A 24,426-nucleotide genomic window follows, 5' to 3' on the forward strand; every position below is an offset into this window, starting at 1 on the left:
ATGGATGTAGCTGTGAGGCAGCCCTTTCCATGCAAGTGTAATATGTTGGCACAAAATAAAGAGAGAATCGGAAGCAGTCATTGAGTCTAACCTCCTGATCACTTGCAGAATAGTAATTAAACCATTCCGTCATAATCACAGACATTTTGGTGTTTTTGGAAGAGATCATGTGGAGAAAAGCTGTGTGATTGCTAAGAGTCGACAGTGATTTGATGGCTCTTGATCAATTGAGTTTGCAGGTAGTCCTCAACTTACAATCACAGTTGGGACCAGAATTTTCATTGTTAAGCAAGGCTGCTGTTGAGTGGGCTCTCTCTTATTTTATTATATTTTTCCCACCATTGTTAAGCAAATCATTGCAGTTGTTAAATGAAACTGGAAAGAAACCAGCTTCTCCCATTGACTTTGCTTCTTAGAAACACAGTGGGAAGGTCATAAATGATGATAACGTGACCCCCCAGGACCTTGTAACCATTGTAAATTGTGAAGGGCTTGAATTTTGAACACGTGACTACAATCCAAGCAGTTGTAAGTGCAACGACCAGTTGAAAAGCACCTTTTTTTTAGTGCCATTGTAACTTTATATAGTTATTAAACCAGTGGTTGTAATTTGAGGACTATAGTACTTGCATTAAATAGCCTTGTAGTTCTTGCATTGTCCTAAATCTCCAGAATTCTGGTTCTCAAAGAAACCAGAAATAAATCCAGCAACATTGTTAGCCCTTATTTATGCTGTTTATTTCTATGGGTTTTAATTTAGATAGGTTCCAAACAAAGATAAAAGGTACAGTTCTTCCGAAGGAATAATTTATTATTAATGAAAGAAACCCACATTTTTAAATTTATCCCTTATATACATGCAAAGTTTTCTTAAGGGGATTTTCACTTGGAAATTGCAGTTCCCATAATTTGTAGGTTTAAATTTTAGCCCCCATCTTTTATTATCTCTGCTTTTCTTGAAAACAGGCACTGAGAAATGTATTCTGCTCTTTTATTTAGTTATTATATTACACTTGCTTACTTTATACGTCATGATACTTGGGGTTGGGGGGAAAACATAGCATAGTTAAAACCGGAAAAGAGACAGTGAAACCAATATTGAATGACCTGGAATAATTGTCCAAAGAAAGGCTAAACTGCTAGTGATATTAGAACATCCATCCTGCTGTTCTTTTCATTTTATGTTGCATGTATAATGAAGCTCTGGAATCCATTATTGTAACCATTCAAAAGGATGTCATTGCCAGCTAGGAATTCTACAGCTAAAATGATTTGTCTCTTTATGGTTAGCTATAGCAGACCAAGTAAAACCTAAACAGATCCAACGTTGGCTAGCAGGGGGAACTGGAACTGGATTTCAACCATAAAGAAAACGGCAAAAATGGGATGTTCTTATGATTCAGTGCTTCCACCATTTGCCCTGTGTGGCTTCCAGATAACTTGAAAAACTCAAGCCAGATGTGTTTCAGATGTTTCCACCTCATCCCATGGGGGGGGAAAGAGATTTGTGTTTCTTTGTCTCTCTCTGAGGATGTGTAGGTTGTGTTTTAATTTCACCTGCTAGTTGAAATTCATTAGCTTGTGGTAATGAGCTGTTTCATTCACTCTATGAATCCAAGTAAACTTGAATGTCCATATGCCCAATTTGACTCTATGCCCATCACTTGGGCTTGCCTCTAAGATTACACAAAAGTGCTACAATAGTCCTGGAAGCATTCCCATGTTGGAACTGTCCCTTTGCAGCAACACAATGTACTTTATGCCCAATTAGACTGAAAGTGTTGGTTTTAATACCAGGAGTGGTTCCAATACAGCTGTCTCACTCACATAAATTTACAATGTTGACTCAGGAACAGTGTTCCATTTATAATTCCCCATGTTTCTCATTTTCTTTTTACCTTGATAAATCCTTTAAAATGGAAACATACTGTAGAATAGCTACTGGATAGCATTTGATTGTTAGCATTCAATTGGGCTAGCCCCCAATTTAAGACATATGAATTTTTCCAAATTTTCCTGAATTTCCTTGATCTTGTGTGTTACAGGTGATGGGGGAAATGATGTCAGTATGATCCAGGAGGCAGACTGTGGTGTTGGTGTTGAAGGAAAGGTAAGTCAAAGCATGTTTAGTTTGAACGCAACAGTCATAAAGGGATTTCAGGAGAGAGGGGTACATTTTAGTTCAATGGATAGACATAATCTCTGGAATCAGCTCCCCCCAGTTGCCCCCACCCTCCTGGCCTTCTGTAATAGTCTAAAGACTCATTTATGCCCCCACCCTCCTGGCCTTTTGTAATAGTCTAAAGACTCATTAAAGACCAGGCCTGGGGCCATTAGATTCTTGCCCCCTAGCCAATGAATGTGTTGAGAGAATTTTGAGTGTATGGAATGATTGGGGTTTTTTTAATGCTTCTTTGGAGTTTTAGATTTTTAATTAATTAATTGGATTCAAGATATTGTATATTGTTTATTTTATGTTGTGAGCCGCCCTGAGTCCTCAGAGAGGGGCAGCATAGAAATCGAATGAATGAATGAATGAATGAATGAATGAATGAATGAATGAATGAACGAACAAACAAACAAATAAATAAACTCACAATCAGCGTATCATCTGATTTATGAAACACAATCTCCGAAGCTTTCTGGACAAATAGTTTCTTTATTCATCAAAGATCCTTCCTCCTTTGACCATAGTTGCTAATTCCCATTTTGATATGAGAAAAGCATAAAAATGTAAGTATAATCCTTAAAATAGACATGACGCAATGGAAAAGTAAAAAATAATAAAATATTTTTTTTCCCATGAGTCCACAGTTTGGCAGGTGTCAAGCTTTTAGGCTTTTACCCCCAATTTAAAACATGATTTTTTAATTAAACTGTCATCCTGCACCTTTCTGGTGTGATTTTTATTCCCAAGCAGGGCATTATTTTCCTTCTTATCCAAAAGTATTAAGAAATGATTTTGAGATGGTCATGGCATTCTTATCATAATGAGAGTTGTAGTTGTAGTTATAATGAGAGAGGCATCACATGGGTCATAGTATCAAACTGTTTGGTACTTAATGACTATTGGATTCACTTCAAAAGCTGCAATGATTCACTTAAGGACCATGATGTAGGGTCTTGATATTTTTGTTTCACGGTGTTCCTAGGAAGGAAAACAAGCTTCTCTTGCGGCAGACTTCTCCATCACTCAGTTTAAGCACCTGGGCCGGTTACTGATGGTACATGGAAGAAACAGCTACAAAAGATCTGCTGCTCTCAGCCAGTTTGTGATCCACAGAAGTCTGTGCATCAGTACCATGCAGGTCAGTGATGTTCTTGTTCCGTCTAATGCAGGGATCTCCAACCTTGGCAACTTTAAGACTTGTGGACTTCAACTCCTAGAGTTGCTCAGCCAGCTTTGAAGTCCACAAGTCTTAAAGTTGCCAAGGTTGGAAACCCCTGGACTAGTGTCTTTTGGTCATTTGACTCCAAACAGGATCAGATGTGAAAGTTTTTTTGTTAAAAGTCCACATAGGATTTTTACTTAGTTCTGTCCAAATGTCAGAGAAAATAGTAGAAATCAATTAAGCAAGAATTGAGCATTGTCTCTGTTTGGTCTGTAAGTTCCTACTTTCTCAAGTTCAACTTATAGGGCTTCCCTTCCAATGTATGAAAGCAGATAGCAATTTGTCAGTGAGTTACACTGATTTGGGATCATGTAGCTTTTCATTTTATATCTTGCATGTGTACACTGTCTGCATCTCTGACAATCCTTTTGTCATACAATAGTTATATTGAATTTTAAAGTAGAAAGATAAAAACGAATAAGAACTGATAGGAAAGGATAGAAAAGAAGAAAAAGTAAAAATATGGGAAGAAGCAGAAATGCAAAATAAGAGAAAGAATAATTCAGACTTTTTTTACAGCATACAGCAACCACAGAGTACATTAGAATAGAATAGAATAGAATTTTTATTGGCCAAGTGTGATTGGACACACAAGGAATTTGTCTTGGTGCATATGCTCTCAACGTACATAAAATAAAATATACATTTGTCAAGAATCATGTGGTACAACACTTAATGATTGTCATAGGGGTCAAATAAACAATGAAGAATCAATATTAATAAAAATCTTAGGATATAAGCAACAAGTTACAGTCATACAGTCAACATGGGAGGAAATGGGTGATAGGAATGATGAGAAAAACTAGTAGAATAGAAGTGCAGATTTAGTAGAAAGTCTGACAGTATTGAGGGAATTATTTGTTTAGTAGAGTGATGGCGTTCGGGGGAAAACTGTTCTTGTGTCTAGTTGTCTTGGTGTGCAGTGCTCTGTAGCGACGTTTTGAGGGTAGCAGTTGAAACAATTTGTGTCCAGGATGTGAGGGGTCAGTAAATATTTTACCCGCCCTCTTTTTGACTCATGCAGTATATAGGTCCTCAATGGAAGGCAGATTGGCAGCAATTGTTTTTTTCTGCAATTCTGATTGTCCTCTGAAGTCTGTGTCGGTCCTGTTGGGTTGCAGCACCAAACCAGACAGTTATAGAGGTGCAGATGACAGACTCAATGATTCCTCTGTATAATTGAATCAGCAGCTCCTTGGGCAGTTTGAGCTTCCTGAGCTGGCGCAGAAAGAACATTCTTTGTTGTGCTTTTTTGATGATTAATTTTTTTTGACCATTAATTTTTTAAAAAATAATCTATGAATATTAATAGTCCCCAAACCCATATATCATAATTTCATTTTTTCTGTTTATGCAAAAAGTCCAAAAAAGACTTACAATTAGTCAATGTCTTTTCTCTAATTTCAATATCTCAGTTTCAATATCTCAGCCTTCACCATCAACTTTGCCAACCATTCTTGCATGTAGATAATGTCAACCCTTCCCACTATTAGGGATTTAAAAATCTTACTGTCATTATCATACTATTTATAGGAATAGAATAGAATAGAATAGTTTCCTGATTGCTTATTTGTACTCTCTAACAATCATTTAAGTGTTGTACCTTATGATTCTTGACAAATGTATCTTTTCTTTTATATACACTGAGAGTATATGCACCAAAGACAAATTCCTTGTGTGTCCAATTACACTTGGCCAATAAAGAATTGTGTTCTGTTTTGTTCTATTCATACCATGCAATTTTTCCAAATTTTTATCCATCAGCCATAGCTGAAATATATCAGGTCTTGATTGTATACTGACTTTCCAAAAAAATTAAATTATTGAAGAGACATCATGTCTTTGGGAATCCATATCCTGTATATATATATATTTTTTAAAAACCCTCTTTTATTAGGATGTAATTTACCATGAACAGCAATGTCTCCTTTTCTAAATTCCCAAACCTTTCTAGGTGGTGAAGCCAACTGTAGTCTCTTCTCATTCCTGAGTCCTAAGTATTAATTAATCTTCACTACTTGCTTAATTGATAAATGAGGGAGCATGAACTCTTTCCATTAAGAGACAGCTGAAGTGATAGTTGTCATTGACTCTACTTTCTCGTTGCTTTGAAGTCTAATAATTCCTTGTATTTTATTCCATAGGCAGTTTTCTCTTCGGTGTTTTATTTTGCTTCTGTTCCGCTCTATCAAGGCTTTCTCATCATTGGGTAAGAGCCAAACCATTCCCTGTGGTATCATTAAAATGTATACAGTAATGAGATTTGTTTGAAGCCTTCCTGAGTTTGAAAATAGTCATGGCAATGAGTAGCGCGGGCTAAAATGTCGCGCTCTTTCCTTCCTGCCTCTACTGCTCTGATCAGAATGAAGCAGGACACTTTGAAGATGCACAGTTTCAAAGCAACTTTAATCCAGCAACCGTTGAAAAGCACATGGATCCCATTAGGACCAATTTTAGCTGTTAAAGCAACTTTTGTATCCCAGGAGCAATGGTATAAAATGTTGGGGGGAGGAAAGTGTCTTTTCTGAAAACAAAAAGCAGGGCACATATTTTTTTTTTTTAAGTAAACAAAATCATGCATCCATATTTTTATAATAATTCCCTTTTTGAAGAAAGAAAATAAAATGAATGCCAGTGCCCCACATCACCATTTTTTTGGGTGAAAGCCCACACCATAGGGAATGTTTGAGGCTGAGTCCTGTTGCGTTTGGGATAAAATTAAGTCCTGGATCTTTGGACCATTTCACACATAATATAGCAGCATACTTTGAGGTTTGGTTCAAAATATAATCTGGCCAAGAAAATGCAAGCAGTTCCAACTCTTGATGTGTAGATGTGTACTTTCTTTGCCTATCTGGTCACCACATTTATGCAGCTCATAAGACTTATTATGTCTTTCTTTATAAATGTTTATTTTAGAGGTCAAGCAGCGCTTAGACATTAACAATGGGGGGAAAGTTAGTAGCTGAGTAATTTGTACTCAGACAATCCCAGGATTCGATCTTTTCCAATTCAAAGTATCTGGTAACACAAGTTGAGAAAGACCACCAGTCTCATTGAATTAAGACACTTATTGTATTAAATAGCTTCTTAGGATTTGCAGCCTTTCATATCTTCACATTTTAATATTCAGCGTGGTCCCAGAGCTGCTTTTTTAGGAGGCAACTGGACTTCCTTGTTTTGGGTGACACTCATATGTTTGTAAAAAATAAAAGATTAATTTTTAAAAAAAGAAAAAGAGGTATCGTCCTCTGGCCCTTCTACATGAATTTCCTGAATTTATTTGGTTAGACAGAGAAGAATACAGTATGTTGGATTAAATGGCCCTTTATTCTAATTCTGCAAATTTTTAAAATATGTTTCTAAATCCTACAGTAATATTTAATAGTAGAAAAGACTCCGAACATATAGTTTAATAAATTTATTTCAAAAATGAGAAAGAAAAGAAAGTCCAGTTGCCTCTTGAAAAAGCACCTTTAGGGCATCCATGATCTGGACAACTGAGAACCTGTATAGACAATATTCAGGGTTATTTTGCAGGATTAGTAGTAAAACACTGACATACTTTTGAAATAGACACTCCAGAATTAACCTTGATTTCCAATTGCCATAGAAACTCATCCATATAGTTTTTGTAGTAATACCATAGATATGACTTCCCACTGACTTCTAAGATTGTGTTTACCTATCTTCTAGCCTACAGTCCTCAATTTCCTAGGGATCTCCCATTCACAGGCTAGTCAGACCCAACTCTGCCTAGTTTCTGAACTCACATGCCACCTATTGAGACAGCACCGCTTTAGCCATGCATTATATACATATTCAGAGAATAACCTTTCCACCATCTGGGAAGAGCTCAGTTTGGGGCCATTCTTGGGCAAAAGCTACTAGCCAAATTGCTAGTAGCTTTGGTATGAAGGTCTTGGCATATTCGGGTTTCTTCCCGGGTAGGATTCAGAGATTTCTGGTGACATTTCGACGAGGTCCCACTCATCATCTTCAGGCTGATGCTTGAAAATGACGAGTGAAACCGACAAACTGACAAACACCATAAACACATGACCAGACCACAAACTCGCAGCCAAACAAAAATTGTTACACCCCAGACACACATTACAAAACAGTTAAGTAGCCTGTAAGCTCCAACTACTAGGGGATATCACCCCCAATCCACAAACATCAACTAATCAGCATACATCAATTACATCAACGACCCCAGGTGTTACCCCACAGACTCACCAGGAAGTTTCAACACAGCTTGCAGCTGCTGATCCATCAAACCACACCCACCCACCAGTATTTATAAAGGGTAGACAGCTGAGGTTTCGCTGTGTTCGCCCTAGAACAAGGACAGAAGCACCAGCCTGAAGATGACAAGTGGGACCTCGTCAAAACGTCGCCAGAAATCTCTGAATCCTACACGGAAAGGTCTTGGCATATTCGGGTTTTATATAAATAAAAAATATGAGCATCAGCAATTCTAGTGCATTTATGGTCGCCCACTGTAATAGGAATAGGAAATAGTTGTAGTAGAAATTGAGAGGGAGGGAGGGAAGAAAGTTTTCTAAACTCAATCCAAGATGGAGGAAAAAAATGGGCTCTACCCTTGTATATATCCCATTCTATCTTCCTCCTTTGCATCATTACTCCTTAGTCCTCTGCAAAAGTGTTAAATGTGGCCCCTGGCAATGAGTATAAAGAATTACAAACTCTGGCACAGATACATTTTGAAGTTGAAATCATTGTCCTTGCTTTTTGTCTATATAATTGAAATTTCCTTTCCCCCTAGGCTTATAGAATTTATACATGGTACGTTTGTATGTGTGAGTGGTTCTTTAAATTGGGTTTTTTTAGATTGTTTTAATATTAGATTTGCTTACATTGTCTTTTTATATTGTTGTTAGCCGCCCCGAGTCTTTGGAGAGGGGCGGCATACAAATCTAATAAACAAACAAACAAACAAACAAATAAATATATTCTACCATTTTGTAAACGAAGAGAGGATTTGCCAAGAAAACTAAAATGGTAGACTGTAACCTTCAACTGACGTTTCTTGTGTTCCTGTCTTTAGGTATTCTACCCTCTACACCATGTTTCCAGTTTTCTCTCTAGTGCTGGACAAAGATGTCAAAGCAGTAGTGGCCATGTTGTATCCAGAGCTCTATAAAGATCTCCTAAAGGTTCAAAGTTTCTTTCATTCATACTCCTTTCACATTTCTGCATGAGATTTTGAAGTTAACATATATGAGGCAGATTTCATTTTCATTTTTCTGCCCTTTCATTTTTAGGGAAGGCCGTTATCTTATAAGACGTTTTTGATCTGGGTCTTAATAAGCATCTATCAAGGTAAGAGGTTTCCTTTATTCATCGGGGTGTTTCTGAAAATTTGAAATAAATTGTTCTCCAAATGTGGCTTTGTATAATTATCTGTCAAAAAACAACAACAAACAGCCATTTGTTAGTTTCACTAGCTGTAAAGAGAGCCGGCAAATTTGTTCTCCTTGACCACCAGGAGTTCTGTTTAGCTTCTGCTGACTGATCATATTTCTTCAGACTTTGGCTGCAGCCTTGCTTTCCTTCTCACCAGAAAGCCTGTAGAATGGCTGATAAAACTAATGGCCCAGAGGTAACGCAGAGATATGCAAACTGGCAGCAGTTTCAAGGCAAAGCGTGGCAGCGATTGGCAGATGAAAAAATGGCCTAAAGGCATGCAGATGGGCAGAAACAGCCGAGATGTGGAGTGAATGATAATGAATGTTTTGAATTATTTTATGATTTTTTAAGGTTTTTTAATTATATTAATTGGATTAGATGTACTACTATGTTTTTACTATGTTGGCTGCCGATCAGTTTCCGGTCACAATTCAAAGTGTTGATCATGACCTTTAAAGCCCTACATGGCATTGGACCAGATTACCTCCAGAACCGCCTGCTACCGCACGAATCCCAGTGACCGATAAGGTCCCACAGAGTTGGCCTTCTCCGGGTCCCGTTGACTAAACAATGTCGTTTGGCGGGCCCAAGGGGAAGAGCCTTCTCTGTGGCGGCCCTGGCCCTTTGGAACCAACTCCCCCTGGAGATTAGAACTGCCCCCACCCTCCCTGTCTTTCGTAAACTACTCAAGACTCATTTATACCGCCAGGCATGGGGGAGTTGAGATATTCCTTCAACCTAGGCCATTACAAGTTATGCATGGTATGTTTGTGTGTATGTTTGGTTTTATAATAGGGGTTTTTAGTTGTGTTTTATTATTGGATTGTACATGTTGTATTTATTATTGTTGTTAGCCGCCCCGAGTCTGCGGAGAGGAGCGGCATACAAATCCAATAAATTATTATTATTATTATTTTATATATGTTGTGAGCCGCCCCGAGTCGCCAGGTTGGCTTTCAGGACACAGGCCCCAGCCAGGAAGAAGCCCTGGTCCCTTAACTGAAGGTTTAAAAAGGGACAGACCCCTCTCCCTTCACAGCCGGAATGTTAGGTAATAATATGACAGTTATTATCAGGGCCTTTGGCTAAAGGGACAAGCGACAGCTGGGCTACCGCCTTGAGCTTCCTTCAACCCAAGTGCTGCACTGAGTCAAAAGAGGGGGAACTGTGGAACGGACGTGCTATTTATTCTCTTTCAGACTCAGTCCTAATTGGGTGGTGTCTTTTCCCATTCTTGGAGGCTAGCTCCACCTACTATGGAGAAACAGACAAGGATCAACAATTCCATAGGAAATTGGTCAGTATCATCTGAGGCCTACCTTTGACAGAACTATGATTCGCTTTTCCTGCAATGATGGAATTAGATGCAGCTAAGATGACACCATCAATCTGTCATCGATAGTAGGGTTCTTGGTTCTGTTGAAGGGATGAGTTCTACTGACCTTCCCTACTGGATCGGGTCATGATAGAAGTGTGCGTTTCCATGCAAACGTAGTAAGCAAGCACGCCCCTGTTGCTCCTGGATTAAACTGGTCTGTACATGCTCAGGAGGTTTTACACATGCACAGAGAATTATGTTCATGTACAATTGGCTCTAGTGGATGGATTTCAAACCAGAGGACCAGTTCAGAATCTCCAATCCATAAGTCAAATGCTGCATACCAAAACCATTACATCCAGCTTACATGCTCCAGTTATATAAGTTCTTCTTCCATTTTTCTACTAAGTACTGCATCTTCACAGTGCTTCAAGTTAGTTCCTAGAGCTTTGCTATCTACTTACTATTCATATTGAAGCTGTACCTGCATTTCTGCTGATCACCAGAGGAAAAAAAAGGAATGACATGGCCTAGAACCCAAGAAATAACTGAATTCAGTGCTACCATAGTAATGGATTAGATTCAGCTAGTAGGATAGGGATTCTGCCCTTGCACTCTGAATGCAATGCAAAAGAAGATTGTGACCCATTATCCACTCATTTTTAAGTATATCTTCTCATTCACTAGGGCAACCACTTTTCTCATCTTTGATACTTTAGAGAAGCAAAATCAGGAAAATAAACATATTGGGATGGTAATAGAGATGTGCAAGAGAACGTTCCAATATAAATTCTTTTCAAGAGCTGTATCAATGCTGGAAACAATATTAAAGCCTTCATCTGGACACACGGCTTCTGGTCAGTCAGAAAAAAATGAGACATCGTGGGAAAGATTTCTAAGCCAGGACTCTTCTCCTATTACTTTCTGTGGGTCGAATGACTTCACCCCCTTGATGGATCATACCATGCAATTTGGCTAGTAGCTTTTGCCCAAGAATGGCCCCAAACTGAGCTCTTCCCAGATGGTGGAAAGGTTATTCTCTGAATCTATATTTTTATGGCTTAATCTTGAGTCACTGGTCAAATTGCTTTTCAAATTAGGCTGCAGATTACTCATCAGCGTAGATTACTCATGCTGAGGTCATGACTTATGTCTGCAGCTGAATGTCGTGAAGCCATTCTGTGATCACCAGAAGCAAAATGCAAAGTCACTGTTGTCTTCCCATCCTATCTTCTTACATGCTCAGCTACCTTCAATGTATTTGTGTGTTTGTTTGTTTGTGTGTGCGTGTGTGAATGTAAGTTCCTGCAGAATTTAATGGATCTAGTTGCTTATCCTACGAAAATAGACTAACAATCCTGGGCCTAGAAAGCCTAGAACTACGGTGCCTAAAACACGATTTGAGTATTGCCCACAAGATCATATGCTGCAACATCCTACCGGTCAATGACTACTTCAGCTTCAACTGCAATAACACAAGAGCACGCAACAGATTCAAACTTAATACGAACCGCTCCAAACTTGACTGTAAAAAATATGATTTCAACAATCGAGTTGTCGAAGCGTGGAACTCATTACCGGACTCAATTGTGTCAACCCCTAACCCCCAACATTTCTCCCTTAGACTCTCCACGATTGACCTCTCCAGGTTCCTAAGAGGCCAGTAAGGGGCGTACATAAGTGCACTGGTGTGCCTTTCGTCCCCTGTCCAATTGTCTTTCCTTTCTTTCATCTATCTTATATATTCTCTTACTTTCATATATCCTCTCCTCTAAGCTCACTTTTACCCTTATATATATTACCACATGTCTATTTTTCTTCCTATGTATTTGTGTATTGGACAAATGAATAAATAAAAATAAATGTATGCTTTGGATTATAGCTAAGAATCAATTCAAAAGTTCCTCTGAGCCTTAAAGCTAGAAAGTTTCATCTATACTACAGGTGTGCATAAAATTAGGAACGATATCATATGGAGTTGGATAGGAAGGAATGTTTCCATTTTTTTAATGACAAAAGGTATAGCACATAGAAAAGATGACCTGGATTGAGATATGCAGAAACCAATCTAGACAAAAGGAACTGAAACGTTTTTTTCTAAGTTTAGAACAAGAGATAGTATTCAGAAGTGGCTCAGAGTGGAAAATGTCTGTACACAGGTTGAATGATTGTACACAGGTTGAATGAGAAGTATATATACTGCTCAAAAAAATAAATAAAGGGAACACTCAAATAATACATCCTAGATCTGAATGAACGAAATATTCTCATTGAATACTTTGTTCTGTACAAAGTTGAATGTGCACAACAGTATGTGAAATTGATTGTCCATCAGTGTTGCTTCCTAAGTGGACAGTTTGATTTCACAGAAGTTTGATTTACTTGGAGTTATATTGTGTTACTTAAGTGTTCCCTTTATTTTTTTTGAGCAGTGTAATTTTATACTCCATAACTCTTCATTAAACACTTCTGCTAATGATGACCAAATCTCTGAGAGTTTTCACAGAAGAATTCCACTCTGTCTCTTGAGTCAGGGGTTGGTCGTCCACAAATGCCCCATCTAACAAATGTCCACAATGGTATTCTTTCAATTTGGCAAAAATGTATAGGTTGCCTGATGTCAAGTCTGGGTTATAGGACAGATAAGGTAAAATGAGGAGATCCAATTTCATAACTGCTTCATTGGCAGCTGATGAGGTACAAGTCCTAAGCATAGTATTATCATTCCCCCCAAAAAATCATTTTTGTGTGTCTGAACTGTGCAATTTTCAAAGCTTTGGATTATTTCAAAATAGTTCAGCTCAAGGATCATTTGGAAACATTACTTTCCATTCAGCCATGTACATTATAGATATAGTCAACAACAATTAGCATTTGGGTTGATGCTGTAACTCCTTTGGTTATGACCTATAAAGCCCTTCATGGCACCGCACCAGACTATCTCAGGGACCGCCTTCTGCTGCATGAATTCCAGCGACCAGATAGGTCCCACAGAGTGGGTCTTTTCCGGGTCCCGTCAACTAAACAATGTCACTTGGCGGGACCCAGGGGAAGAGCCTTCTCTGTGGCAGCCCCGGCCCTCTGGAACCAACTCCCCCCAGAGATTAGAATTGCTCCTACCCTCCTTGCCTTTCGTAAGCTACTTAAAACCCACCTCTGCCGCCAGGCATGGGGGAACTGAGATACTCTTTCCCCCTAGGCCTTTACAATTTTATGCATGGTATGTCTGTATGTATGTTTGGTTTTACAATAAGGGTTTTTAATTGTTTTAATGTTGGATTGTCATATGCTGTTTACTACTGTTGTTAGCCGCCCCGAGTCGACGGAGAGGGGCGGCATACAAATCCAATAAAATCAAAATCAAATCAATCCTTTCCTTTCCTCTCATTTCAGGCAGCATAATTATGTATGGTGCACTTCTGCTCTTTGAGTCTGAATTTGTCCACATTGTGGCAATTTCCTTCACATCCCTGATCCTCACTGAACTGCTTATGGTGGCACTGACCATCCAGACGTGGCATTGGCTGATGATAGTGGCAGAATTACTCAGTTTGTCATGCTACATTGCCTCACTGGTCTTCTTACATGAATTTATCGGTAACTATCTTTTGCGTTGTCTTCCTTCAAACTTTCTCAATTATTTGCAAAATGGAAGAACACCAATCTTGTGCTAAATTTTATTTTATTTTATTTTATTAATAGAGTTGAAAGGGACCGTTAGGTCATCGAGTCCAACCCCCTGCCTGAGCAGGAAACCCTACAGCACCCCAGCCAAATGGAAGTCCAATCTCCTCTTGAAGGTGTCTAGAGTTGGGGAGTTCACCACCTCCCCTGGCAGGCAGTTCCATTGGTTGATCGCTCTGACCGTCAGGAAGTTCTTCCTTATTTCCAGGTTGAATCTCTCCTTGGTCAGCTTCCAACCATTGTTCCTCGTCCGGCCCTCTGGTGCCCTGGGGAATAAAGAGACCCCCTCCTCACCGTGGCAACCCCTCAAGTATCTGTAAACTGCTATCATGTCCCCTCTAGACCTTCTTTTTTCTAGGCTGTCCATGCCCAGTTTTCTCAATCTCTCTTCGTAAGTCTTGGTTTCGAGTCCCCTAATCATTTTGGTTGCTCTTTTTTGCACCTTCTCCAGAGTTTCGATGTCTTTTTTGTAGTGAGGTGACCAAAATTGGATGCAGTACTCCAGGTGGGGTCTGACCAGGGCATAGTAGAGTGGTATTAGTACTTCCCTGGTCTTGGAGCGTATTCCTCTGTTGATGCAGGTTAGGATTGAGTTGGCTTTTTTGGCTGCTGCTGCACAATAATGAAGCTGGAAATTGATTATCATTTTATCTCTTACATTTTATTGACATTGTAAAGTTCAGGTGATTAGGTATGAATTATTTTGCAAGGCTCCTAAAGAACTGAAATGGTTTTTGATCAAGCTTTATATAAACACCCAGAAAGATTATCTCACATGAATGGAAGGTCAAGATTAACAGTACGAGGCAGATCTTGGTTTCAAACCAGTGTGTATCTAGGCTGCTTGATTAGAGACTTAGAAATTGGGGCGGGGGGAAGGTCTAAAAGCTGGAATGGATTGAGAAGCTTTCTAGAAAATAAAAGTTTTACAGCTGTGTTGAAATTACAGACAGGGGGAAATCACTCAATTATCCCCCACAATTTTCGTAATTGATACTCTTTCTATCAAGTAATATACATATACTAGGGGCTTATTTTCCATCTATTTCAGTTGGGTCATGTAGTGAAAATGGAACAAATAAGGTAATTGAAGGTCTTGATAGTAGGATTAGGGTTAGTGTTAGAACATTTCAGCTCCTTTGCAAAACAGTCTTGAATTTACAGTGAGACAATATGGCATCCTTGATTGAGGTTGGAATGGTCCCAAATCTAAAACTGTCAATACCGAATTTTAAGTTCAATTTCCCAAATTTCTATTTTTATCCTCTATTTCTGTGCAAATCTTGATGAGCAGGTTTATTCCACAGCCCAAAACATCCCTCTGGATGCCAAGTTTCATGTGTAAGTCTGAACTTGAAAGTATAATGCTCTCTTATTTTAAAATGTCAGAATTTTATGTTCCAGTTATAATTTAAAATCAATTTAACTTTTTTAAATGTCCAGAAATTATTTACCAAAAAAATATATTATAGAATAATCCTGTGCAAAAAAAGCTATGGGAAATGATTAAGTCATCTTTCCGATCATCACATCTTCCCCCTAGAATTGCCCCTTGGTGACGTAAAGAAAATGGAAAGCGGGGAGGGCAATATCTCAGCAGTTAAAGATACTGAGCTTGTCAACTGGAAAGCTGACAGCCCAAGTTAGAGGCCCGAGCACCATGTGACAGAGCGAACTTTCGTTACTTATCCCAGCTCCTGCCCACCTAGCAGTTTGAAAGCAGGCAAATGTGACTAGATAAATACCCTGTTTCCCTGAAAATAAGACGTACCCCGAAAGTAAGGCATGTCAGAGGTTTTGCAGAATTTGCTAATATAAGGCACCCCCCGAAAATAAGGCATAGTCAAGTTTACATACGGTACGGTGGAAAAACATACGGTATCATTCAAAGCTGTTCATAGCGCTACCGTAATAATGTGGCGTCCCCTGCTGGCCCCTTCCATCGCTTTGTACCGTCCAGTACAGAAGACACAGTCTGCTGCTGTCTCACCGCCATTACAGTCTCCACTACAGTGCGTAAACTATAGTTCCTCTGGTGGCCGGAAGGTGCAATAGCGGGAGTGTACTGTTGTACCATATAAATGCCGTCATTTGTGTGTGTGGGTGCCATACTGACAGGTACTGTACCATAATCAGTGTACCGTACGGTACACTTTCTTTGGGGGTGTCAGCTTTTCTGCCTGTGAATTTGTCTTATTTGAGAAATATAAGGCACCCCCCGAAAATAAGACGTAGCACAACTTTTGGAGCAAAAATTAATATGACAGTGTCTTATTTTCGGGGAAACACGGTTGGTACCTCTTAAGTCTTCGGAGAGGGGCGGCATACAAATCTAATAAATAAATAAATAAATAAATAAGCAAGCAAGCAAACAAATAAATAAATAAATGTATTTCATATGCCTCAGCATATCATTATATTGACCGCATGACCACAGAAAAGTATTCAAATAATGCTGATTCCTCAGCTAAGAAACAGATGCCCACCGGCTCTTAGACTTGGACATGACTGGACAAGGGAAACCTTTACCTTTTAATGTTTTTTTAAAAAGGACCAAAAACCATCCGCTGCCCCTGAAAGTTTGTTCGCAGAATTCTACTAATATTGACACGGTTATCAGAACTGTGCTATAAACATCCAGGAAGCTGCTAAAATGCAGCAAAGACACAATGTTTTGCTTTCCTTATTTTGCTTTTCTTTTCTTTTTCTTTTCCATTCTTTTCTTTTTGCCATCTAATAATAATCTGGATTTTTGTAGCTCAGAACTGGTAGCCTCCATTTCAGGATTAATACGAGGCCTGTTGGAACCATGTGAACTGCTGGGGTTTTTCCCTTCTGTACTCAGCAGATTGGGAATAGCAACAAATAGGCCCCAAAGGTAAAATTAAAACTCATTGCTATGGGATTGCCAGGAACCAGCAACTAAGCAACCGGCTGGTATCATTAACATTTTCCTGTTAACTTTTCTGATTCAGAGTTCATAATTCTATTATAGTTGCTGCTGAAATAGATGGACTGCAATTGGATTCTTAATTTGTATTTTTATTAAAAGCAAACAAAATTAGCTGTGAAAACATGCCCTTTTTATTTGCAGCGAGTGACAGAGAAATATGTTCTTTCTTGCAGATGTTTACTTCATAGCAACTTTATCGTTCTTATGGAAGGTGACTGTGATCACCTTAGTCAGCTGTCTTCCTCTCTACGTCCTAAAGTACCTGAGACGAAGGTTTTCTCCCCCAAGTTATTCAAAACTAACCTCATAGGAGCAAGGACTCACTTCTCTTCTTTGCACAGTGCTTACAAGACTCCATAAATGTGTATTCATCCTCAAATGATGTCTGACAGTTGGATAAGCAATCTGTACTGGCTGGGGAAACACCTCTAGAAGACTGAATAATTCAGTCGAAACACACAAAACAAAACCCCTAACAGTCAAACGAAGCAGAGAGAACTTAAATCAGCGATTCAGTTTCGTCACTTTATATTTATCAAGCTGAAAACAAATGCATGCAACTGGGAAGGGGAAAAAAGTTGCCTGCCTGGTATGGGTCTGCTTACCTGGAAAGTGCTAAGTCAGCTGTTGAGATGACGGATTTATCAAATGTATTTTCCTTTTTCCGGGAGGGGGGAGATCCGACTTATTTAATTTCCTCGTTTTTATTGCTACTTATCTTTTGAGTTCAGGTTCTCATTGTGAACATTTTCTGTGCCTTGGGAAATGCTTTTCAACCGAGCAACAGCAACAGTGTAGTTAACGGGCCACTGTACATACCTCACGCTGGGCTGACCTCTTTGATGTGGTCCAACGCAAATCAGAATTACTGGTTTCTATTGGCTGTGATTTTCTTGAATGAATTTTCTGCAGAAAAGGGATTCACAGACGAGTCTTTCCAGTTAAAACATGTTGCAGTGGGTTTTCTAAAGGGAATGTGTCTTTTTCCTAAAGAAGAAAAAATTATGGAAAAGTTTTTTTGAAGGGGGAGGGGAGAAGAAAATTGTAACCCCCATATCCTGGTTCTAAAAGGACAAACTGCCCGTTTATTAACACGAATGTAAGAGTGGAAAATCATTTTTGGGGAGAAAAAAGAACAGTCAGAAGCTTACAATTTACCCTACAATTTACCACCTCCCCCTCTGCAATTTTTTGCTCTCTTTTCTGAGGTTTTCTGCAAAAACCTGCTTGTTGAAAACAAGTTTGGCTGCCAGAACCAAGGAGAATAAAGGGAGTGAGATAACTGACAGGTAAGAAAAAAGATCAGAAGTTAGTTATGGGCAAGGCCTTAGGAGTTATTGAAGAAATGTTTTTGCAAAGCGCACACCTCTGAAGCTACTTCACAAAAGCAACAGACTTTTAGTCACATTGTCATTTTGGAAGACACTTTGTATACTTCCTGGATGCAGCATCGTTTTCTGGCCAACACAACTCCTCAATTCGGACCGATGCACAATACTTGAGGAAGGTGTTACCTGTATTGCTTGATCTGTTCTGTCCAGGCATAAATCTCCTTGGCGCTGCCTTTTTGGATATTTATTACGAATCCCTATTAAAAATAAATTCTTAATTCTAATTCTCCCATGCACATTCCCCAATTCACATGACGTTATTTTCTCCCAGAATGGAGGTTTTGTTAAGAGTTTCCTCCAAGAATTTGGTGATGGTTATAAATGTGCAGTGGTGTCCTCGCTCCGGAGAAGAAAAAGTGGTTAAAAACACTCCCACCAACATTGACCAGGCAAGAATGAAAATGAGAGCAAACTCTACTAGCACTGATGATGTTACCTAGTATGGGTAATGAAACGTCTACAAGAAAATAATCCATTTTAGAGTACCAAGGACCCCCCATCTTCCTTTCTATTTTCTTCATTGTCCTGTAACAAAGGAAAAAATTCTCCTTGTAGAACAGATGGCACCAAGACTTAAACATTGGAGCCTTCAAAAGTTAAGATTTAAGGTGGAAAAAATGTGATCTAAATGTTGTACTCAGTTGAGTTGAGCAAAACCTTTGAACTCTGGTGCTTCGTATTGGACAGAGTATCTCAAAAGTAGGTAAAGTAGAATGGAAAAGATACTGTCATGATCTGGTACATGTTAATGCACCCCAAGGTAAGATTTGCTTTTGTAGCAGCTGCACCAAACAGTTATGTTTAATTTCTGGTCTTCTCCATATGCACCTTTCACTTAATTTTTCCAAATGTAGAATTTTAATCTCTGTTAAATCCATCCTCTTCATATGAGCTCATTGCTTAAACCTGATTAGATATTTTGAAGCTTATTTCATTCCTGAAGAGTATGAGCTGATAAAAAATATTGAATAGCACAGGATGATGTGATTGCTCACCACTTGAAACTTTCGCTGAAATGAGTCCATATTAAGCATGGCCATTGACCCAATTTTGACTCTAGTTGGCAATATCATCTAACCCAGATGACAGGCACAAAATAGGGATTAAGAATTTATCATCATCCATTAACAATTTCTCACTTTCCTGCTATACTCTGTTTTTCATTTCTGTATCTTCATTGTATTCCCAGATAAAATAGAGTTGAAATTCTGGGTACACCCTGGGAGGAACTCTTTTAAAACTTGTGTGTAAAAATACTGTATGCATTAAACTGGGCTGTAAAGGACACTTTCCTTTATATGACGAAAAGATCCAAGGGTAGAATGCTATTATCCTAATGCTGTATAATGAAAGAGACTGCAAATGAGTGGATAATTGATTGATACAAGTGAGATAGCTTCTCTTTCTTTTATTTTTTACTTTTTACCTGCTGGAGAGGGGATAGACATGATATATTTGGGGAAAGAGTATCTTTTACGTTCGGTAACCACTTCCTTATAGTAACCTTTATTTTTATATATATGTATAAAACCTTGGTGCTTGTCTAGAACAATTTCCCCCAATTAGGTACTTTTCCTTTCTGTAGGAAATCTAATTAGCTTGGAATAGCGAGAGTCGAGGTTTGGTATCTGGAGAATACAAAATTGGGGAGAGATGATGTAATCAATTATGAGGTTAATTCTGAGTGGTATCAGCCATTATCCACTGGATCAGAGGTGGGTGCCTTCCGGTTCGGGCTGGTTCTATAGAACCAGTAGCGGGAATGTCCTCCTGCTCTCCAAGCACATCTTGTTTTTCGCTTCTGTGCAAGCGCAGCTCAGTTTTTAGCACTGAGCATGCGCGCGCCCATGTGGTGCATGAGGAAGTGAACCAACAGCAAGTCTGAACCCACCCCTGCATTGGATGGTTAGGTATCCCCACTGCACAATGGACCTCTAAGAATAGAAATAACGATGACAAGGAAGCAAGATTTCTACTATAACTGTTTAAACATTGGGACATTTTAATAACTGCGCACATTATGTAATGGTATTGATTTCACAATTGGAAATATGACTATGTAGCTGCATATGTTGATCCAGAACAATTGGTGATAAGCCCATGATGGAATGAATCAGGCTGAGTAAACTCTTCTCCTTTCAGACATGGTTGAACTATCGTTTTCAGTAGTCCCAGGTGGCATGGCCATTGTATGGGTTGCCCCGGTGATGTAGTGGTTAGAATGTAGTATTGCAGACTAACTCTGCCCACAGTTTGCAGTTCGATCCTGATGGGGCTCAAGGTTGATTCAACCTATAGTTTTGATTCAAACTATAGTTTTCAGTAGTCCCAGGTGGCATGGCCATTGTGTGAGTTTCCCCGGTGATGCAGTGGTTAGAATGTAGTATTGCAGACTAACTCTGCCCACAGTTTGCAGTTCGATCTTGATCGGGCTCAAGGTTGATTCAACCTATAGTTTTGATTCAAACTATAGTTTTCAGTAGTCCCAGGTGGCATGGCCATTGTGTGGGTTTCCCCGGTGACGCAGTGGTTAGAATGTAGTATTGCAGACTAACTCTGCCCACAGTTTGCAGTTCAATCCTGATGGGGCTCAAGGTTGATTCAACCTTCAAATCGTTGAGGTCAGTAATATGAGGACAAAAATTATTGGTGGCAATATGCTCATTCCGTGAACTTCTTGAGACTGCTATAAAGCATTATGGAGTGGCATGTAAGTCTAAAGGCTGTTGCTATGGCCAGGCGCAATAATTTGTTCATGAGTTTAGGATCCATAGATTTCCCCTCCCAGGACTACATCAGTCCTCCTCAAGCAGTTCAGTTGCCACTTGCTGATGCAAAGGTAATGCTTGGAGGTCATGTTTTTTTCAGGCTGGGCCTGGTTAGAAGATTATTGCATGCCATGAAGACAGAGATGTTCTCTGGGCGCTTAAGGTATGGGAGGATTTTCACCTGTAGGTCATTCTTTCATTTGGGCCTTTTTCTACTTGCCTTGTCCTCTTGACAAATGATGCCACCATCTCCAGTGCCAAATGTCCTTTGGACTCATAACCTTTGCCTGAGGACCACACAATGCTCTATGCAATGTGTCAAGGCCCCTGCTCTAAAATATAAAATTAAAATCCATTTAAACATTTCCCCCATTCCAAAAAGTAAATAAAATGCCAAAAATTGTGAGTGGGGCTCTGCGATCGCAGATGGGAATACTACATACAGTCTCCCAGTCATAATTTTTATACTTCTGCAATGTGCACCAGTATCATGTATGAGTAATATAATAAGGAAATACCCTAGAAGTAGTTCCTTGCACAGGTGGTCCTCATTTATTGGCTATTCACAGTTATGACAATGGAAAAGTCACTTTACAATGAATCCTCACATTTAAAATTTTCACAGGTCTAAAGCATAAGGAAAACTGAAGTAAGATCTTATACTAGTAGCAGTTATGCTTAGCAATTGCTTCACTTAACAACTGAGTGGTTCCCATTTGTAGTTACTAAACGAGGACCACCTATATATTTGATACTAAAGCCAATAATGACTTACTAATGTAAATCCAAGGGGAGGAAATTGCCTGCCCAATAATTCCATTTCTGGAGCAGATTAGGAAGGGTATTAAATAAGCCTCCAAAGACTATTGTCAGATCAGAATACAGCAAGAATACATACATGCAGCGTAGCCTAATTAGGTACAGAAAACTAAGACTGAGGATTAGGGTTGGATTAAAACTCATGCCTGAGCATTTAAAATTGAACAGTCCAAGGGTGGATTGTGTTTCATTTTCCTTGGAACATTTAAACTTGTGTTTGAGAGTATTCCAAAACTTTCTGTTAATTGTGATCAGGTTGGTTGCCATCACCTAATTAAATATGTATTTCTAAGCTTTTCAAATGTAGAGCAGAAAACTCTTCCCCTCTCTCCTGTGTTGGAGGTATGAATCCCCATGTCAAATTATTTGTGATGCTAATGTTTTGTACTTGTCCTCTTGTCAATTGAGATGTGCATATTCTTGATCAAAGAGAAATATACATGCAAATTGAGTAATTGTCATGTGCAGTTCAATGTTGCAGATGTGTAAGAACTTTTAAAAAGGGAATGGTTGAAAACAAGTTAATAATAAATTTTATGGAACTTCATACCTATTTGGCATTGTGAATTGAGATTGTGTTGGTCAAATCTCGAGACTTCTTTACCTCTGTTTCTGTGGCTGCATTCAGAAGTGATTATGAATTTAGCACAACCATCACACTGGTTGTCTCAAAGCTGCTTTTTCAAGAGGCAACTGGATTCTCCGCTTCTTCAATGTTTTCAGCTGAAGAAGCTTCTTAGATGAGAACTGAAATGTCTTCAAAGAAAAACCAGAAAGTCCAGTTGCCTCTTGAAAAAGCACAGTTGGGACAACGGTGACCTGGATGACTGAGAGTCTCCATAGACATCATATTGGTTGATTATAGTCATGAAGAAGGCTAAATTGTATCCTGCAAAATGATTTACAACCTTTATTAAATAGGTGCACACGTTGGATGGATAAAATAACAATAGGCACATAACAGTAAGGCTGGAAGAGGCTCAAAGGGAAAATTTTAATCAGGCAAAAACAAGTGTAGTTAGGTGAAATTTGCTTAGGGAAATGTGTCCCAACAAAGAGTTGAATGAAGCTCTGTAATTGGACTGAAACTATTCAATTCTTCTACTGTATAGTCCCCTAGGCACCTGCCATGTTTATTTTATTTTATAATTTGTATAAAATCATTTTTAAAATTGAAATTATTCCACACAGTTGCTTTAGAAACACATTTCTAAAAAGTTTTAAAAATCAACCTGTATAGTAGGATGGGAAAAAATATCTCCCATTCAGTTGTATCCCATTCTTTGTTTTTAATAGGAAAGTGAACACAGGAACAAGAAGGCACAATCTGTGGTTAGTTGGGGAAAATATTTTACTGAAAGTAGTAGATGCTTGGAAAAAACTTCCAGCAGATGCGGTTGGTAAATCCACAGTAACTGGATTTAAACATGCCTGGGATAAACATATATCCATCCCAAGATAAAATACAGGAAATAGTATAAGGGCAGACTAGATGGACCATGAGGTCTTTTTCTGCCGTCAATCTTCTATGTTTCTATTCTCAAGACTGCCTGTACAAATCTCTGCAGTTTTCTTGGTAAGGTTTTTTCAGAAGCACCATTGCTTCATACCTAGGGTTGGGAGAAAGTGGCTGGCTTTGTACCTAAGGTGGCACAAGAACTCGCAATCTCGTGGTTTCTATCCCATTGCCTTAAAACACTATAGAAACTGGCTCTCACTAGAAAACTAACTCAGGTGTAGCAGGTGTAGCTAATCAACCCAATGACTGAATTTGGAAAAACTAAGCAAGATCAGATCTAGTTAATACCTGGATGAGGGACAACCAGGAATTACCGGGACTGTAAATAAGACTAGGATATAACATCTTGTTGCCAACAAAACAACAGGTCAAGTTTGATGCGAAAGAGACTTGACTTTAAAATGACAAAGGAACAACTGATATGTTCTTCATTTTTGACAAGCACCACTATGGTATACAATTATTTAACTCCTTTTACATTATTTTAAATACCGGAGCCTAAGTATTTGGCACTAACCAAGTGCTTATCATTACTTTAGTGGCCTTCGAAATAGGTTGATAATACTATGTCAAAATGGCAAGAGAGATCATTTGCTCAAGGCAAATGAGCAACATGTATGAAGTCTGTTTCTTGGGAAAGAAGAAAGCCTAATGCTAAATGTAAAATCATAGGAAAGAGAGAATCTACAGAATTGAATTAGAAAGAAAAAGTGGACAGTGAGGAACGTTAGCTTTCACAGCACCTGTCTCCACATGAAAGCAATTGCAACACACTCTCAAACATGTATTCATGTTTATGCAAGAGAGAGACACACAGACAGATAGACAGACATGTATGTATAGCTATATGTCTGTCTCTCTGTCTTTCTCTTGAATAAAAGTGCAGAAGTACAGGTGAACTTTTAAAACCAAAGGATGTGAAACACCTTTTTAAAAAGCAAATATTCTTAAACTAACATTTTCAATTCATAGTTTTCTATTTAAAAGGAATAAAAATAGTTGTAAGTATAAAAGTTACAATCAAATTTAATGGAACCCTGTAGACAGCAGCAATTACAAAAAGGAAAAAAAAGTTGAGTTGGAATTACAGTGTTCCCTCGCTTTTCGCGGGGGATGCGTTCCGAGACCACCCGCGAAAGTTGAATTTCC

At 38.8% G+C, this 24,426-nt stretch overlaps 1 protein-coding gene across 2 annotated transcripts in view; it reads left to right on the forward strand.

Annotated features, from left to right (window-relative positions):
* The window catches only part of ATP9A (ATPase phospholipid transporting 9A (putative)), a 122,873-nt gene extending 100,562 nt beyond the window's left edge, over nt 1-22,311 (forward strand). For both annotated transcript variants that reach the window (XM_070744607.1, XM_070744605.1), the window contains exons 22-28: nt 2,046-2,110; nt 3,153-3,308; nt 5,537-5,601; nt 8,464-8,572; nt 8,681-8,738; nt 13,537-13,740; nt 16,954-22,311. In XM_070744607.1, the coding sequence (XP_070600708.1) occupies nt 2,046-2,110; nt 3,153-3,308; nt 5,537-5,601; nt 8,464-8,572; nt 8,681-8,738; nt 13,537-13,740; nt 16,954-17,090 (794 nt within the window). In that variant the 3' untranslated portion in view covers nt 17,091-22,311. The remainder of the gene's footprint in view (nt 1-2,045; nt 2,111-3,152; nt 3,309-5,536; nt 5,602-8,463; nt 8,573-8,680; nt 8,739-13,536; nt 13,741-16,953) is intronic.
* The last annotated feature ends 2,115 nt before the right edge of the window (nt 22,312-24,426 follow it).

This window comes from Erythrolamprus reginae, chromosome 3 (assembly GCF_031021105.1).
Source record: "Erythrolamprus reginae isolate rEryReg1 chromosome 3, rEryReg1.hap1, whole genome shotgun sequence".
Taxonomy (NCBI): domain Eukaryota; kingdom Metazoa; phylum Chordata; class Lepidosauria; order Squamata; family Dipsadidae; genus Erythrolamprus; species Erythrolamprus reginae.